This window comes from Candoia aspera, chromosome 7, assembly GCF_035149785.1.
Source record: "Candoia aspera isolate rCanAsp1 chromosome 7, rCanAsp1.hap2, whole genome shotgun sequence".
Lineage (NCBI taxonomy): Eukaryota > Metazoa > Chordata > Lepidosauria > Squamata > Boidae > Candoia > Candoia aspera.
This window is the reverse complement of record NC_086159.1, coordinates 41,936,077-41,953,682: the sequence shown is the minus strand read 5'-3', so window position 1 is coordinate 41,953,682 and position 17,606 is coordinate 41,936,077. Positions and strand designations below refer to the sequence as shown.

Below are 17,606 nucleotides of genomic sequence, written 5' to 3'. Positions count from 1 at the left end.
CCTACATGTTATATGGCCCAGTTTTTTAAGGAACTGCCTATCTCCCATAGTTTCTGCCTGGCCAGTAAAAGTAGGCATGCTCTGGGTCCCCTCTATTAAACAATGTAATCTTTTGGGACCCAGGAAGTGCACCTTCTCTGTAGTGGGCCCTGCCCTCTGGAATGAGGTTGCCCCTGAGATCTGGATGGCTCCTACCCTGGAAGGCCTTAAAGACCTAGCTATTCTCCCAGGCCTTGAGGTATGGTAGATGAGACCCTCCTGTTCGAAATGTTGCCTGTATTGATTGGATTGCCATCTTGTAACTATCATGTAATTCTTTTTGGATTAGTTCTTATTTTATTTCTTTTTACTCATTCTTTATATTGCTTTTTAGTTTTACTGTTGCTCTTTAGTTTATGTTATTCTTTTAGTTATATTGCTCTCAGTCAGTTGGAGTCATACAGTAATGAAATCGAATAAATAAAAATTAAAAAATAATAGTTTTTGTATTGATCAATCTTTGCTTTAAGCTGAATGTTCAGTTGTTGGTGAATCCCATTTCACAACTTTTGATGGTCGCCATTATACGTTTCTTGGGAGTTGTCAGTATATTCTGGTAAAAGGCACTGGGAAAGACAAATTCACACTCACTTTACAGAAAAGTCCCTGTGGACAGGTAAGTTGACAGTTTAATTAACATTTTATGATGATAAATAAATTCCTATATATCTAATTTCAGAGGAAGCCAATAAATTACTTAAGAAGATTAGCCATAAAAAATCAGTGTTTTTCTTGATATTGAGTATCTTGTATGATCAGAACCTGGATTTTGTTTCAACTGTAAGCACTGGCTTTGTAAAAGCAATTGTGCCTTTTACTGTGATTAAGTCTACAGGGTTTTTCATTCACGCATGATTACACAAGCATCTACATATTTGGTTACAGTCTGAGCAGGTGTCTTAGACAGATAAATGTTCTTGGTGACAGGTCTGAACAGTCTTGATATACTGCCAACCAGATAAGAGCATTTTGAAGCTGACTGAGATATAATTTGATATTTTATGTGCTCTTTTCTTGGAACAATAAATCTGGAAGCTCAGAGAATATAAAAATATTTGATCAGGCATTTAACCTGATGGTTGGTTAAATCTAGAATATCCTGGACATGATGAAGCATTTGAATTATTTTTAAATTATTTTAGTTGATTAACTGAAGTGATCATGTTCCAAGAGGGAAACAAAGTTACCCTTGGAATTAGCCTACTACAGTTAACTCTATTTATGCAGCAGTGATGCTTTTTAATTAAAACTGGTTCTGTTTCAATAGTTTTAATTGTTTTAGTTGCTTGTTTTTCTTATTGTTTTATTATGAATGTTATGCTGTGTTTCCATTTACATTGTAGATATATGATTTGCAGTGTATGTAAGCCATCATGAGGTGACTTTTAGTTAATAAATGAAAATATATATTATTTATAATTCTAAAGTGAACTTTCTTTTGACCATATCAATAGATCTTGCCTATAGCTTTTATATTAGTGCTTTATACTAGCATTTAAATCCCCATTTTGTCATGAAAATCACCGTGCCACTCTCTGTCACCTAGATCAACTTTTCCAAACTCTGGGCTCTTTGGAACTCTAGGGACTGTAACTTCCCAGAGTCTCAGGCCAACATAACTGTTGGCTGATACTTTTTCAGTCTGGAATTATATTGTTCAACATTCCTAGCCAGGGTGGTACATATACATTAGCACCATATGGGAGAAGGTGGTCTGAGATTAATCTATTTTACAGAACTGTAATGAGAATAAAATTTTGATTGGGGGGGGGAGAGAAAAGCAGAATAAAAGTGGAATATTGAAAAAAATGGAATATAATACAGATTAACAACATTTGCTGTGTATGTTCCTTTTCTCGTAAGACTCAGCCCTCCTCTTCCTTTGATTCATACAGAGCATTGAGTATGTCTGCATTCAGTCTTTGACACTAATTTTTGAAGATGACATAAGCAAGCAAGTGACTCTCAGTCGGGGTGGTGAAATTCAGTATGGTTCTTCCAACCAGGGATTCAGCCTATATGGTAAGATGCCATTAGCTAATTATCTTCCTGAACCTAAATTCCCTTTATATACACTAATCAAGCTGTTTCTGAGAAATAAATATATTATACCTGCAGTCTGCCTGCCAGCCCTTAGGGCCAAATTGCATTGGGCCACATAGAGAGTCATCCCCTCTTTTTGCTGGAGATCGAACAGGCTCTGTTGTTTTAAAACAAAAAGCAGAATATCACAGAAGTCTGTGGACTGCAGCTGGGAAAAGCACCATTGTTCCCCACAGCCAGTGATTAAAGTTTGGAATTTCCAGGAGTCTGGATAAATGAAGCAGAGGAACTTTTGCTTTGGAAAATTGTTATTCCAATAAAAAACAGCTAAAATGTTTAGATGGGATTGGGAAGTTCTATGATTTTGATTTCTGTTCTCTTGTGCTAAGTCTCGTTTTCTTCTGTCTGTATAAATTGGGGGATTGTGTACATTTTAACCTTTATTCTGTACTTCAGGTTGTATTCCAGACAATATATTTTCCTCTGTCAAATCTTCTTCTAATCAATAATATTCATTTGGAACAGTCTTCTCTAATTATGGAGTCTGAAGGGCAGACACCATTTCATTTTAGCAGAACTCATAATCTTGTGATCTGCTTGGAGCACTGAATTTTCTTTTGGATGCAACTTTGGCTTACCAAAGTTACCAGCTGGTTTTTTTTTTTTTTCCATGAGCTAGGCAGCTCTCAATAATTTATCTTCTTTCACATTCAATTTTTGCATTTTATTATTATTATTTTTTGTAGAAGCTTTATTAGTTTTCAAAGTATAACTAAAATTCAAAATAGAAAATATAGAAAAGTTAGAATATGGACTAAATAAAAAAGAAAAACTGTAAAGGTACAAATAGACAGAAAACAGAAATGGAAAGGTGACTTACGACTTTCTCCGATACAGATATAGATAAGTATACAAATATAATCTCTTACCATTAGTTAAACCTTAGTAACATTATTTCTATCAAAACAAACCATTTAATCACTAAAACCCAAAGTCAAAGCTTCATTTTTTTCCAACACAAGCAAGTAGTCTAAAAGTGGTTGCCAAGTAGAAATAAATTCAGAAACAGTATTTTCTCTTATTAGCGCTGTTAATTTAGCCCAATTTTTGCATTTTAATTTTTGAAGTTAAAAAGTTGTTTTACATTTTATCTATTTTTCACAGATTTTATTTTATTTTATGTCCTATGAGATTGGTCCTTTATCCTCCAAAGGATAGGGGAAGGGCTGAATTTTCTGGATACCATGCTTCTATTTTACATGGTGAGGAAGTTACACTATCAAGATTATTTCCATTTTTTTGCTTCTTGGCCTTTTAATAAGTAGAAAGACAGCATAGATTGTGAAAGCTCTGTCTTAAACATTAGGAATAGGGGTAGATGCCAAATGGGGCAACTCCTGGAAGATAGGTGGTAGCAGCAGCAACTACCAAGCCACTATCCAAAGCATGGTCTGAAGACCCAGCGGGCTTCTGGAAGTGAATGTTTGGGCTTCCACCCAATGAATTCAGCTGTTTGCTGCAATATGGTTCTGAATATATTTTCACAAAAAGATAAAAGATTAGCACTACTTTTTAAATGAATTTAAATGAATTTATGAATCAAACCTTGTAGCTTCAGCAAGCTTCTTGTCAGTTTTGGAGCCAAGGATTGGTTCAAATTAAATAGCTACACTTCACTGATCATATGACTTCAGTGATCATACCTGAACTAGGTAGCTGGCTATCATCTCTGGTATTCTATGTGTGAAAACAATTGAACTGGAGCAAATGATATAATTATAAGCCATCCCTTGTTTCAGTTAGTCAGCACAGAGAATTACCATAGGTATTTCATTCATCACATGATGGTCCACAGTTTTACATTTATTTTATTTATTTTTATTTATTTTATTTTTATTCCACCTTTATTATTTTTATAAATAACTCAAGGTGGCAAACATACCTAATACTCATTCCTCCTGCTATTTTCTCCACAACAACAACCCTGTGAAGTGATTTGGGCTGAGGGAGAGTGACTGGCCCAAGGTTACCCAGCCGGCTTTCATGCCTAAGGCGGGACTAGAATTCACAGCCTCCTGGTTTCTAGCTCGTTGCCTCAATCACTAGACCAAATTTCTGTTTAGAAAAGCAAAAATAGATGATACTATGAAAATACTTTTCATAGCCTTCTCTTGTCATGATTAATTAGTATATCATACTTGTCCTCTGTGGAAAAATTTAAAGTCTTTCACTCTGATATATAGGAATTATAAATTAGCTGCAAGCAATTATTCTATTTAAGGTCCCTTGAGGCTGGATTAACCACGGAGCTTCCCACTCTTTAGGAGGTTCATAAAGGCTTTGGGGAAAATCACAATCATTTTTAGTTCTCTTTAGTTAGTTTTTATTATTGTAGGAAAATGGGGTCATGACTCCAAAGTTATCTTTCTGCAAAAAATTCAGTTTTTCAACAGCTGAATTATAAAATAATTTGTCATCTGAAATGTGCAGATTTTGAATATTTATCACTTATGGATAATCTCAAAAGAGTCAATGAGAAAATGGAACTGTGTTAAGTTTAAAGATGTAAATGAATTGAGTATCGATTGGTCCTTCCATGAACAGAAAGGATTTCAGAAAAAGAATAGCCAATGTTTCCATAGAAGGAAGAGGGATGAAAGCAAGTTTTTGTCTAGCTCCACCAAGAACCACCTCCTATGCTGTTCTGCAGAATCCATTGGAAAAGAACATTAAAGAAGTGTGTGGTGCAACAAGTAAAAATAGGGTCAAGAATGGGTTCTGAATAGACATGGATTGAATAGGGTGAACAGTGAGGTCTGAGTGAATATGAGTGTCTAAACCAAGTATATGAAGGTGGTTTGATCATATAGAGTGAACAAATGCATACAAAATCACAAAAGTAATATATAAAGGAACAGTGAATGGGTCAAGAGGAAAAAGAAGACTGAAAAACTGTGGTTGAACAGAACCGTTGGGATTTTAAAACAGAAAAAGATGTATAATTTGTAAATATTAACAAATAAAAGGCACTGCAGCATAAACATGCTGAAAGCAAGAATGATTTGCAAGACTAGAAAGATATGAAGAAATATAGCGAATGGTTTGGGAATATAAACTAGATTTAACCATATTTCCTTTTTTTTTTAAACTCATGTCTTTAATTTCTTTGCCTGCTATTTCTTATTCCTTTTTCCACATTGCATAATACTGCTAGCTCCCCCCCAAAATAGTGTAATGGATATGTATCTATGTATGTGTATAGAATTTAATTCTCTTTCTGTTTTATTCAGAATATGTGCAAGTACAGAACCTGTCTTCATTGTTTGTGCAGCTAAAAACTAAATTTGGTTTAAGAATCCAGTTTGCTAAAGATGGTGAAAGAGTCTATATTCAGCTCAGTGCTGAGTGGAAGAGCAGAACTTTGGGTCTCTGTGGAACTTATAATGGAAATCTGAGAGATGATTTTCTGTAAGTTGGATTTATACAGTTACTCTATTATTCATTTATTTAGTCTTTCTCCATGTTCATGTAACATGTAGATAATTCTGGTCATTTGCATTGGTCAAAATATAAAACACAATGCTGCACTTTGTTTAAAAAAAGTGTAACCATTTTTTTAAAGGAACCATCTTTTCCTGACAAATGCTTTTATATTTCATTTATAAAAATAATCCCACAGTAGAAGTAAAATAAAGGATAATAAACACATCTAAAATTACAAAAGGCAATAAAACGTTTTCAGATAGAACAGATAAAAGCCATTTTAAAGGAGAGCAAGAATAACAGCCTCAAACAAAAGCACAATTCAACCAATGTTTAGTTGATCAAAGGAATCTGCAGTTGGCATGGAAACTTATACATTTAAACACAAACCACAAATAAGCAGGGAGGGAATTCCATGTTCTCTCTTTCACTAGCACTCTGAAGTTATCAGTATATTACAGCAATTAAAAATGACTCTGGGTACTCTTTTCATCAACCCTTGACTTACGCTGATGATCAACAAAATGTTCTTTGAAGAAAATAGCAAAGGAAGAATTACAAACTTGGACAAAACTAGCAGCCTTGTTTGTTCTCTGTATACCCTTAAGAATTGTTTTCAATTTTTGTTTTTACTTACTTGTTCATTTCTTATAAAAAGCCCTGAATTATAATTTTTTGTTATGGACAGGGTTTTTTTCAAGTAGTGTTTGCTCAGTCTTCCATACTGTACCATATATATACTTATATTGTTGCAATCTTAAAAGGCAGAGGAGGAGGATTATTTAGCTTTCCAAATACAAAGCGTTCTCTAAGATGGACACCTACAATAATTGTACTAAAGTGCTATAGAATTAGTCTTATAATAAGCTTTGATTGCTGCTAATTTGGAGCTATTTATTTAAATGGGAAGGCAGGTGTGGCTTGTCTTACTGAAATCTGGTTGTGGGTAGAGAAGTGTTTTTCCCTCACAGAGATGTGCCCATGTGGGATTGGGTTTTGCATCAGCTGCAAACTCAGAGAGGGGAGGTGGGGTGACATGTGTAATTCAGGAGACTCCTTGGCAGCAAAGAGTACTATCCCCCAGATAACTGGTGTAAGGGAGTGCTGCTTTTGTACTGTCGTCCCTGTTTCTGGGCCACTGTGAGGAATTTTCTAAGCATCTGGAGGACAAAGTCACAGATTTGCTTTAAGCTTGATGGAAACTATGCAAGGCAAGCTGAGGCTTGTGAGGTTTCCTGGGGTGAGTTTGATCCTGTGAGTGCTGAGGAAATAGACAGAGCCCTCTGCAGCATCAAAGAATGCTGAAGGAAGTGGATTATTTGCACCACTTCCAGATAGGTCTGGGCACAGGACCGAAACAGCACTGGTGGCACTTGTAGATTCATGATAATCAGGTCAAGTAGCCTTGGTTCTGGTTCTGGTTCTCTTTTTTTTTTCTCTTTTTAATGTGCTGGCTCAGTACATGGACTTCTACAAAGAATATGACATTTGTATAATTGCTGTGCTAATGCACAATAGTTCAGAATGTAGACTGAGAGACTGGCAAGGTCAGAATATTCAACACAGTACATCTGGAAACATTCAGCTGAAGTTCTGCACAGCACGGTCACATCTTGGTACAAATATGAAGTCAAACCATTTAAGAGTCCACACAACCGCCATGATAGCAGAGAAATTTTCCATATAGGCATTGTTCAGAAGAAAACAGAATATTCCAGAGTTAAGTATATTTTTCTGGACAGTCTGATTCTTTTGTTTAATTGTTCTCATTTCCCCATTTAGCTCCCCATCAGGAATGATTGAAGGAACTCCACAACTTCATGCTAATGCATGGAAGGTTTCATCAGCATGTCATGTGCCGGTCAACATTCCTGTGGTTGATCCTTGCAACATTAACCAACAGAATGGTGCACTTTTCATTTACTTGGGGATTTTTTGTCTAAATTTTATCATAATTACATTATTAGATTAGAACTCTTGTCTGGTGTCTGATTTTTTTCCCTACCTTCTGATGCTTTAAAACTATTCCTTTAATCTTTGTTCAATATTTTTGGTAAAGGCAACTCTATCTCCTATTTGTTTACATATTATTGCTTTAAATGTCCATTGAAGACATTTTACTTACTTTGGTTTATTTCCATTTAGGTCAGTGGGATGGGAACTATGTTGATATGTTTGCATGAATTATATTTTAATCAGCTTCTAGTTTTGGCATGATATCTATTATTGGAGTTGAGTGTTTTTTTTTTCTTTTTTGCTATTTTCTTTTGGGCTTCAATGTAACAAGCATTGTAATAAGCCAAATGTCACTTTTTCATAGTTGCATATGCATCCCAGTGTGATCTCATCAATCAAGAACTCTTTGCTCCATGTCACATATACATCAGTCCAGGATTATACTACCAGCTATGTCACTTTGATGCTTGCAAATGTGGGAGAAGTTGCTTGTGTAATGCATTTGCACACTACGCTTATATTTGCAGCAAGCATGGGATTACTATAGACTTCAGATCTCATGTTTCATACTGTGGTAAGTAACACAGAAATGATTTTCGAATTGAAAAATATTAACGATTAAAATGAACGTATCTTCAAAATAATAGCAATTCTACCTGAAATTAGTAACATCTATGAGAATACCAACCAGAAATGACCTGATATGAATTCCTTTATTTCTTGAGCAAGTCAAGAAGGTGAAGCTGCTTATTGTTTTGAATCTAGGTACTTATTCAAAAATGTATCAGACTGTGTATAGTAAAAAGTAAATAATGTATGTTGGTGTTAGTGTACTGTGTATGGGAGTGAGTGTTTCAAATTAGGTGATTTGAAATTAAGTGATTTGAAACAAAATGTAGCATGGGCTGATGACTTGAAAATCCAACTTGAAAAAAGGATTTCTTTTTCTGAGACCCAATGGGAGAACTTCGCATGAAGTTGTGGAGTTCCTTCAATCAGCTGCCTAGTAAGTATTTGTAGTTAAAATACTTTCCATCCTGCCAAACATGTTTCTTTATGAATACTGTATTACCTACATTTGTCTGTCAGCTATTATTTGTAATCAATATCTCAAGCAAGGTGTCTGAAGGGCATTTTTAAAAACATCATTCTGTTCTAAAGTGAACCTAGAGTAGGCTTGATTAAGAAACAAAGGGAGAAGATTTCATGCTATATTTTGCACTTGTATATAATTTCTGACATTTCTGCAATATGATGTATCTCCATAGCATTAGTATGCAGAAGCGGAATGCTGTATCACCCATGTTCCTCCTTCTGTGAGCACTCCTGTTCTTCCCTTTCTCTTCTGGATGCTTGTGATTATGACTGCGCTGAAGGCTGTAACTGCCCTGAAGGAAAATACTTTGAAGAATCTATTAATTTTTGTGTGCCAATGTAAGCTATAGCAAATTTAGTTAAATGTGTTTTTAAGCTAGCATGAAGCCATGCTACTGTAACTCTATGTTTAGGAGGAAAAAGCAAATTCTTAGGTTTAGCATCAGGTCTCTGCTCAGTTCCCACATTTGGAAAAGGGTTAGGGTTAGGGTTAAAAATGCAGAAGAATGCAACTGACATCATCAGGGGACTCAAACATTTTCCCTATTAGAAAAGGCTAGAATGTTTGAGGCTTTTATAGTTTGGAGAAAAGGTAACTGAGGAAGAATGTGATTGAGAAGTATAAAATCTTGCATGATCAGGCAAATGTTTTTCTCCATCTCTCAAAACAGTAGGATCAAGTCATCCAATGAAACTGATAAACAGATTTAGGAACAAAAGAAAGCACTTTTTAATGCAGCATATAATTAACCTGTGGGATTCATTACTGCAAAATGTGATGAGAGACAATAACTTGGATGGCTTTAAAGAAAATTGGATAAATTCATGGAGGACAGGACTGTTATGACCTATAAGTCCTGAAGATTCAAAGTTACCTTCAGATTGGGGGTCATGTGTCCCAGAGGTATCTGGTTGGCCATTGTGAGAAATGAAATACTGGACTAAGATGGGTTGTTTTTATGTTCTTAAAACATCCTACTACTAGAATTTGACTCAGCAGGTGGCAGCACCTAGCTAACCTTGGTTGGTTTCAGAGGCTAAGCAGTACTTACATGAGATATTATTTTTGAATTCTAGACCTGTCACCTAGATTGGAGAATCAACAAACAAACAAATTAAGCAGAGGAAGTCAATGATAAACCACTTTGGAAACTGCCAAGAAACCGGCATCATTGCAGCCATAAAAAGCCAAGTTCAGCTCTAGAATATCTGTACTTTTACATACTATTAGTACTGAGAATATTTTAAGAGTGTGCATGGCAAAAACGCAACTCACAAAGTGGAGCAAAGTAACTTGGTACTGTTACATCAGGGTGAAGTGGCTGAGTTTAAACTCAATTCTGAGAATTAACCAGGGTTTGTCATACTTTCTGCAGTTGTGAACCACTAAATAAAAATTCAGAAATGCGGAGACCACCTAATTGAGCAAACACCTACCTTATGTTTTCCTCCTTAAGAATATGAGAGGTTTTTTTTTAGTAAATAAGATAATAATCATGGCTGCATTTGTGTATGCCTTCCCATCCCTCCATTTATAAAGGTCTTGTACTCTACTCTTGTACTGCAAAATTATTGCAACATTATTAATTATTTTATATACTCCTTGCTATACTAAGAAGTCTTAGTGCAAATTCGCTAAGTTGTTCCAGTTTTTGTTGCTGCGTCCTGGGGTGGGATTGAGGGTTGAGGTGGGGCTAAGATGCAGTGGGGCAAAGCTTACAAGCAATCTTTGGCACTTGAATGTGGTATGGCTACAGTGGACCATCTGATGGTTCTTTGAGAACTTCTGGTGATCTGGGAATCACACTTGATAATCACTGGCATAAACAACACAAATAATTATTCTGTTCTATAATGTTTTATTATATCTGAACTGTATATGTTTTTTAAAAAATCAGGGCTAACTGTCGATGTTATTATAAAGGCAGAAGTTTTCAGCCTGGAGAAATTTTGCCCACACCATCAGGATCATGGTAAGTTTTGAAATCAAGAGTTTCATTTTGACTGAATTTGTGCATTTGTGCACAGGTTGACTTTTTGTGCATTTAATTTTTTGATGCAGGACTGTTTTAATTTTATATAAATTTAGTATGTTTTCCTAAATCATTATCTGCTTTTTCTTACTTAATATTATAGTAAAACTGTGATCTGTTATGGTAAATTGTGATCTATTATGAAAGAATAAACACTGACTTGTTTTGCTTTGGATGCATCTTACTTAATCACTTCTCTGTGTGATTACTATCCAATATACCAAGTAAACTTATTTAACTATTTGGCTAAGCACAGGAAAAAGGGTTTGTTTATGTTTCTGTGGAAATGTGGGCTTATTTTTATATGTCAAGCCACTTAACCATTTGTTACACCTTACAAATGAATTCACTTGGGAATATTATTTGTGGGAAGTCCTCCTAAATTTTGCATCTTAAAGCAAGAGTTGGATGTGATAAAATTTACCCATTGATCTTTAAAAATCTTCAATATATATAATTAAATATATCAGTACTCATTTAGGTGTAAATGGTGGGACACCTATTAAAACAAAAGTATGAGCTAGATTCAGTCTTCATGTCCTACAAAGGACATGTATACCTTATGAGCTATGAAACTGGGCCTGGCTTTTGTCATCATAATTGGCTGTCTTGAGCTATTAGTTGTTGGGGAGATTACTGGCCCATTCAGCCTATGCGCCCTTAAAATCTACCATCAGAGCAGATTCATAACCCCAGTTCAGAAGTGGACTTTGGTGTAATCAAGAAATATAGTAGGTAACCCTTGGTTTATCTTCAGAACACAATCGGTTTGTCCTGACAGATAAACAAAGTATATGGAAAATCTAGCACCACGACAGAGTGGTTATGGGGTCAATTCACTTGCTAGTTTTTGTGGGTTTTTTTTGTCTAAGTCCAATGGATGATAACTGAATCATATGTATCACTTCTAGGTATGTACAGTAAAGCCAAATGATTAACATAATAAAACAATAACTATAACATTTGATTCATTAATTTGATTAATTAATTAAATAATCAAATTAATTAAATTAATCAATAATCAATAAAATAAAATAAAATAAATTGATTAATTAAATTATTATGACATCTATAAACATAATGGTTGTATCCACCATTGTCAATCCACTGACAGAATAGTATATGCTGGAAGAACAGATTCTTCTTCCTTATGCTTTGCATGGAAACCCATATGCTTCAGGGAATTGGGGAACTCTCTGATACAGCTTTGGGGGAGTCAGTTGTGCTGATAATATGCATATTAGCATATCAATATGATGTAATGAGCAGTTTAAAACAATGACATCAGGGGAGTAGTTTTCTTATTAAACTTTTTTTTTTAATGTGCATTGACCAGCCAATGTCTAAATGGAACAATGAAATGCAGTGAAGCAGCAGCTGTCCCTGAAGGTAACTTTCTTGACTAATTTAGAATAACAATTCCCAAATATGTTTTAGTCAGCTTTCTTTTTTGTTGCTTGTGGAAATTATGTTCAGCTTTTCAACTTCTAAGGAAGGGATTAAAGTTTGTATCCACATCTCTAACAGTGCTTACTAGAGCTTTTTCTTCATAGCTCTTGTGCAAGCCATTATTTTCAGCCACACCGCATTTCCATATATCCTTAGACGGAAGACTATTGGCTACCTACAATGTAAGAAACGTACTGCTGCATCTGACCAACCCCATCTAGTTTTAGAAGCTAAAAAGGGTTGGGCCTGCTAAGTACTTGGGTAAGAGCTGTCAGAGAGGCCCAAGCCTAAGGGCTACACTGGGAAAAAAAAGTCCTAGGTAAGTCACAAATATGCCCATGAAGAGTTAAACTCAGTTTGAAGAAGTCTTAATCTTTTTGAAAAATATTATTATATATGAAGTTAGGAGGATATTTAGGTGGGGCATATTACTGAAAATTTACCATGTTAGCCAGCAATCCTAATCATTTGTAAGTTTAATTAAAGGGAGAGTAAAGTAAAGCAGATTATGTATCATTTTCATTTCATGTTCTTAGTGCACACATGTCCTGATGGAAAGATCTACTATGACTGCCGGTCTCAGGTACCTGGCTTGCCATCAGCTGGAATAAACTGTGAACTAACATGTACAAACATTGCTATGAACTTTACCTGTACACCTTCTCCACCATGTTTGAGTGGTTGCGTCTGCCCCCCTGGGTAAGTAATACCAAAAGTCAGAGCATGGGATACAGCAACTGTATTCAAAGATCAGCTGAACGTATGTGGCTACTGTGTTATTGTTAATTGTTCCCAATCAATCTGAATGCAAAGAAATTTCAGCAGCAGTACTATAGGCTTTCTTTTCATTAGATAAGAATGTATTGGAGGCCTCAAACTGCTTTGTTTAGAAATATACAAGCAGACTTTCTGGAATCAAAAGGATTTATATATTGGTTTGAATGATCATATCTTAACTTAAAAAATCAAGAATAAGCCTTTTGGTTATATGTGCAGTTTGTAAATACACAAGTTGAAGTTATGACTTAATTTACTGAGAATATATATCTCCTTGAAGTACTAGTTAAATGTACTCAATATGATTTTTCTTTGCTTATTTTTTTTAACCCAGTAAGCCATCTAAAATAAACTCTAATTTTATTATATTTTTAATATATAGTTTCATTTGACATCTTATATATATCTATTATGGAATCTCTGTTTTATCTACAATGGAAATAATTCCAGATAAACACATTTTCAGCCATTGTGTATCACTTATTTCTCCTTCTCCTTTCTGAGAGTACTGGGGCAACCTGAAAACACCAAAACATCTACTGCAGCCTAATTGAGGATGGTTGAAATCTGCTTGCCCATGTCACCATAAAGTATGGTGCAAAGATTCCACTGATTCCATACCTTCCAACTTCCTATTTTCCTGTTTTAAAACGTATTTACCATCTGGCCTAATGGTGATTCCTACAAGACTCAAGAAACTATATCTGCACTACTTTGTGAACATTAAGTCAACAGAACTTATATCTGCTGTTTTCTATAAAAAGAAGATTACAAATACATATGGATAGTTAATTTGTTTAAATTTATGTTTTTACTATTTCAAAGGATGGCTGAGCATAAAGGAAAATGTTACGTGCCAGATAGTTGTCCATGTATGTGGAAGGATTGGGAGTATATGTCAGGTGAAGTGATAGCTACCCCTTGTTATACATGGTAAGTGTGGTTATTATATTTTAATGATGTAATTAACTTTAGCACTACATAGGTTGTGACATAGTCATGCATATGTTCTTCCATTATGTAATGATTTAAAATAATTTAACAATGACCAATGTAAAAAATCCCAAAACCAAGTAGGGTCATACATTGATGGGCTATTCTGGGATTCTGGGAGTTGAAGTTCATACATCTTCAAGTTGGCAAGGTTGAGAAACACTGTTCCAAACAGACCAGACAGATTCCATGGCCTATGATACTGTAAGTTGCAAGAGAATTAGCAGCAAGTTTGCATGCTTCCCACCTAATTTCCAGCATAGGTTTTCTGCCAGGGAAACCAAACCAGTCTCAGCATTATAAACCAGACAACATTCTGATTGAAAAGAGTTGAGAAAAACATATTCATTGAAATGTACCTGGAGCTGTGAAGCCACCACTTACTCAGTTATCTTAGCCAAGAATGGAATATTTGAGATTTTCTTAAAATTAGAAAGATCTTTTGCCTCAAGGCAGAGCCTTTTCAATTAAAAAAAACAACTTAGCCTCTTTGAAGCATACAAAGACACAGTGAATGAGGTGTTGATCATCTACCTTGACTCTGGGCCAGTGAGGAAGGGCAAGGATCAACTAGGCAAGAGATTGCCCAGATCTCTCTGCTCACTGTATCCACATCCTCAAGATCTACAACTGTATTAGAGATAATTAGGAAAGAGATTGGATGTAAAATATAATATTAATACAGAATTCACACATGTATAGGATATGAATATATTTGGAATATTATGTATACTTATGGTCACTGTAACAAAAGTAAGTATTATAGAGTTCAAGAACATATTCCAGGAGCAACAATCATATTCCACACACTGTAATAAATAAGTGTTGACACTGATGACTTTTTGGTTAATAAAAAAAGAGAGTAAGGGAAGACATGACTGTATATAAAATTTTGTACAAGAGAAAGCAACAGTTTTTGGACCTAAGGCTATTTATTAGCATATTGGCATATTAGTGATGTGTCCAATCTTTAGTGAATGGAGCCAAGAGAAAGACCTGGGCAGGATTGGAACAAAATTTAATTTAATGTGATTTAATTTAGATTTAAATGGAATTAAATAAAAAAAACAGAATAAAATAACATAATCAAATTAAATAGAAGTAAATTAAATAAATAAATAGCCAGTACATTTTTATAAGTAGAGTTTAAATAAAGTTGTTCATAGAGCTAAATATAATTTGAGCGTAACATCTAGTGATAATACATGTTATTCAAAGTAGCTAATTAATAAAGTATACAATATGCCATGTAGATTAAACTTTCTAAAATGAAACATTGGCATTTTGATTTTTTTATCATTCTACATGTCCCTTCATGCTTCGTGTAATATATGGATATGCCAGGTGGCTATGTTTGGTTATAATATACCACAGTACATTAAGTATATTGAGGTAGTTATTTGTTGGTGGAATCTTGCTTCAAAAGTATAAAATACATAATTTGTTCTTTTGCAAACATTTCCTTGCCAGAAGAAACCTGGAGATATAAATGCATCAGGATAGGACCTGCCCTGTAAAGAGGGGTGTACACAAAAGGAGTTATATTGCAAATATACGTATATTGCACTGTCGTAAATCCTGCTATTTTGTGTTTCATGACAAAAGCGTGCATATATTTTTCAATAACAAAATCTTGATTCTCTCCCCTCCCCCCCTCCCCCCAGTATTTGCCGACGTGGGATATTTAATTGCACATACTATCCTTGTCCTGCTGTATGTACAGTCTATGGAGATCGGCATTATTATACCTTTGATGGACTAGAATATGATTATGTCAGTGACTGCCAGATTTATTTGATAAAGGTAAGAAGACTTTTTGTGTTTTACCTTTTTCAATTTCTTGTATGCAGAATAAGAAATTCTGCCTCATCAACCTTCCAGAGTTTTGAAGGGTGTCAACAACTATGTGGATGGAGGTCACCCTGTTTACTTTGATTTTCAAAAAGTCTTTAACAAAGTTCTTCATGACTGATTATTTACTGTAGAATGGACACAAAATAGTATCAGTGCAAACCTTTCTATGCATACTTTTAGGTTCTTCTCTTCTTTCTGTTAAATATATTTATTATGATCATTTCTTTCTGTCAATGAAATAATACTTTCAATTAGCACAGATTTCTAATGAAACAGGGTCACCTGACAGCATCCAGCAACCAATGAATGCTGTTCCTTATAGTTTTATCAAAACATGGTGCTCATAAAATACCATGTGTCAATTTTAAGCAAGAATTTGCTTTACTTTCTAGGTTTTTCAGCAGTTGTCAGTCTTTTACAGCTACCTAGACTGAAACAGTTAATTCAAAGAACAAGTTGTGATAAGAAGATTTATTAGCAAAAAGGTGACCACACAAAAATTCTAGACAGTACTCAACTTCCAAATGAGAAACCTGTATGTAGGCAAATTAAACCAGCAAGATTTTCTTGTGCTTTTTCAATATACAGGGAAGGAGGCCTTCCTCTTTCATGAAGGCAAGTCATCTCTGTATCCGTTGATTGTTTTGGAAGTGGCTACTAGACCACTCATCAATCTGAGCACCAGACAATCAACTCTCATAAGAGCAGATATTAAGCTGATATCTAAAATTAATTTATTTCATAGATAACAGCATGAAAGGAATATAATGTATTTATTTATTTAATTTATTTATATCCATGGTCAAAGGTGAAATCTTTTGCATTCTGTTTTTATTTTTTATTTTTCCAAGTTTTTATTTATTTATCATTCTTGTATACTGCTGTATTTCACAACTATTCCTGGCAGTTAATGCTGTAACCAAACACATAAAATATCCACAGTAAATCAATTTAAATTAAATTGATCAAATCAAAGCAAATAAAATTAGATTAATGGTAATAAAACCATACACCATCCCAACAACAGACAGCACTAAATTTTTCTTTAAATAGAGGATCTTAATCAAGTTTTATCACTGCAAGTTTAGTACACATAGATTATTCACTTACAAATGCATGATGTGCAAGAAAATTAAACCAGTTTTAACTAGTTAGCCGACATTCAAGGAATACATATCGCTACATCGCTTTCACATTGCTCCTTGAGAATGCTAACATCCTAACTAAAGAGAACTCTCATACGGCCACCTTTTCCAGAGATGCTGGCTGGGTGCCCTAAAATAGGCTTTCCAACCAGTCAGAATTATCTGTAGGGGCAAGGAGAAGGAAACAAATGGCAAAACATTCATCACTACGTAGTGACGTAACCTAAGTAATTATTGCATCAGATGTTGGTACACAAGTATAAAGGCTAAGGTTTGCATCATAATATTGTGACACACATTTTATCATTTTTGTATCATACCATATGCTTATGCAACTTGCAGAGTCTAACACATTTGAAGGGCAGCAGCTGCACTAGCAATTTAATGAACCAGGATTTGTAGTGGAGGCATGCAATTTATGCCTGTTTCTCTTTCCAAAATATGACTATCAATGCTTAGAAAGCAAACTAATGATTTCCCAAGTATATGATTTGCATGTAAGCAATCTCCTACCATGTGCCATGAAGTTATACTACTTATTCTACCTGGGGCATCAGGAGTTCTAAAGTTCAGGGAAGAAGTTGGCATTCACAAAAAAACAAGATAGGTGCCACACTGCCTGCGACTCTTTTATCTAACAAGCAAGATGACACAAGTGATGAAAATACTGCCTGTGTGGAATGATGCTATTAGAATTACCCTTTTCATTTTTTAGACAGGTGCAATTCTCACCTATCTA

The 17,606-nt window shown here is 34.8% G+C and overlaps 1 protein-coding gene across 1 annotated transcript in view; it reads left to right on the top strand.

The window, feature by feature from the left end:
- OTOGL (otogelin like) overlaps nucleotides 1–17,606 on the top strand; it is a 104,527-nt gene that overhangs the window by 27,568 nt on the left and 59,353 nt on the right. The window contains exons 16-26 of the mRNA XM_063309336.1: nucleotides 510–655; nucleotides 1,935–2,061; nucleotides 5,373–5,550; nucleotides 7,348–7,472; nucleotides 7,886–8,095; nucleotides 8,790–8,955; nucleotides 10,515–10,589; nucleotides 11,986–12,038; nucleotides 12,635–12,797; nucleotides 13,701–13,808; nucleotides 15,533–15,671. Of these exons, the coding sequence (XP_063165406.1) occupies nucleotides 510–655; nucleotides 1,935–2,061; nucleotides 5,373–5,550; nucleotides 7,348–7,472; nucleotides 7,886–8,095; nucleotides 8,790–8,955; nucleotides 10,515–10,589; nucleotides 11,986–12,038; nucleotides 12,635–12,797; nucleotides 13,701–13,808; nucleotides 15,533–15,671 (1,490 nt within the window). The remainder of the gene's footprint in view (nucleotides 1–509; nucleotides 656–1,934; nucleotides 2,062–5,372; nucleotides 5,551–7,347; nucleotides 7,473–7,885; nucleotides 8,096–8,789; nucleotides 8,956–10,514; nucleotides 10,590–11,985; nucleotides 12,039–12,634; nucleotides 12,798–13,700; nucleotides 13,809–15,532; nucleotides 15,672–17,606) is intronic.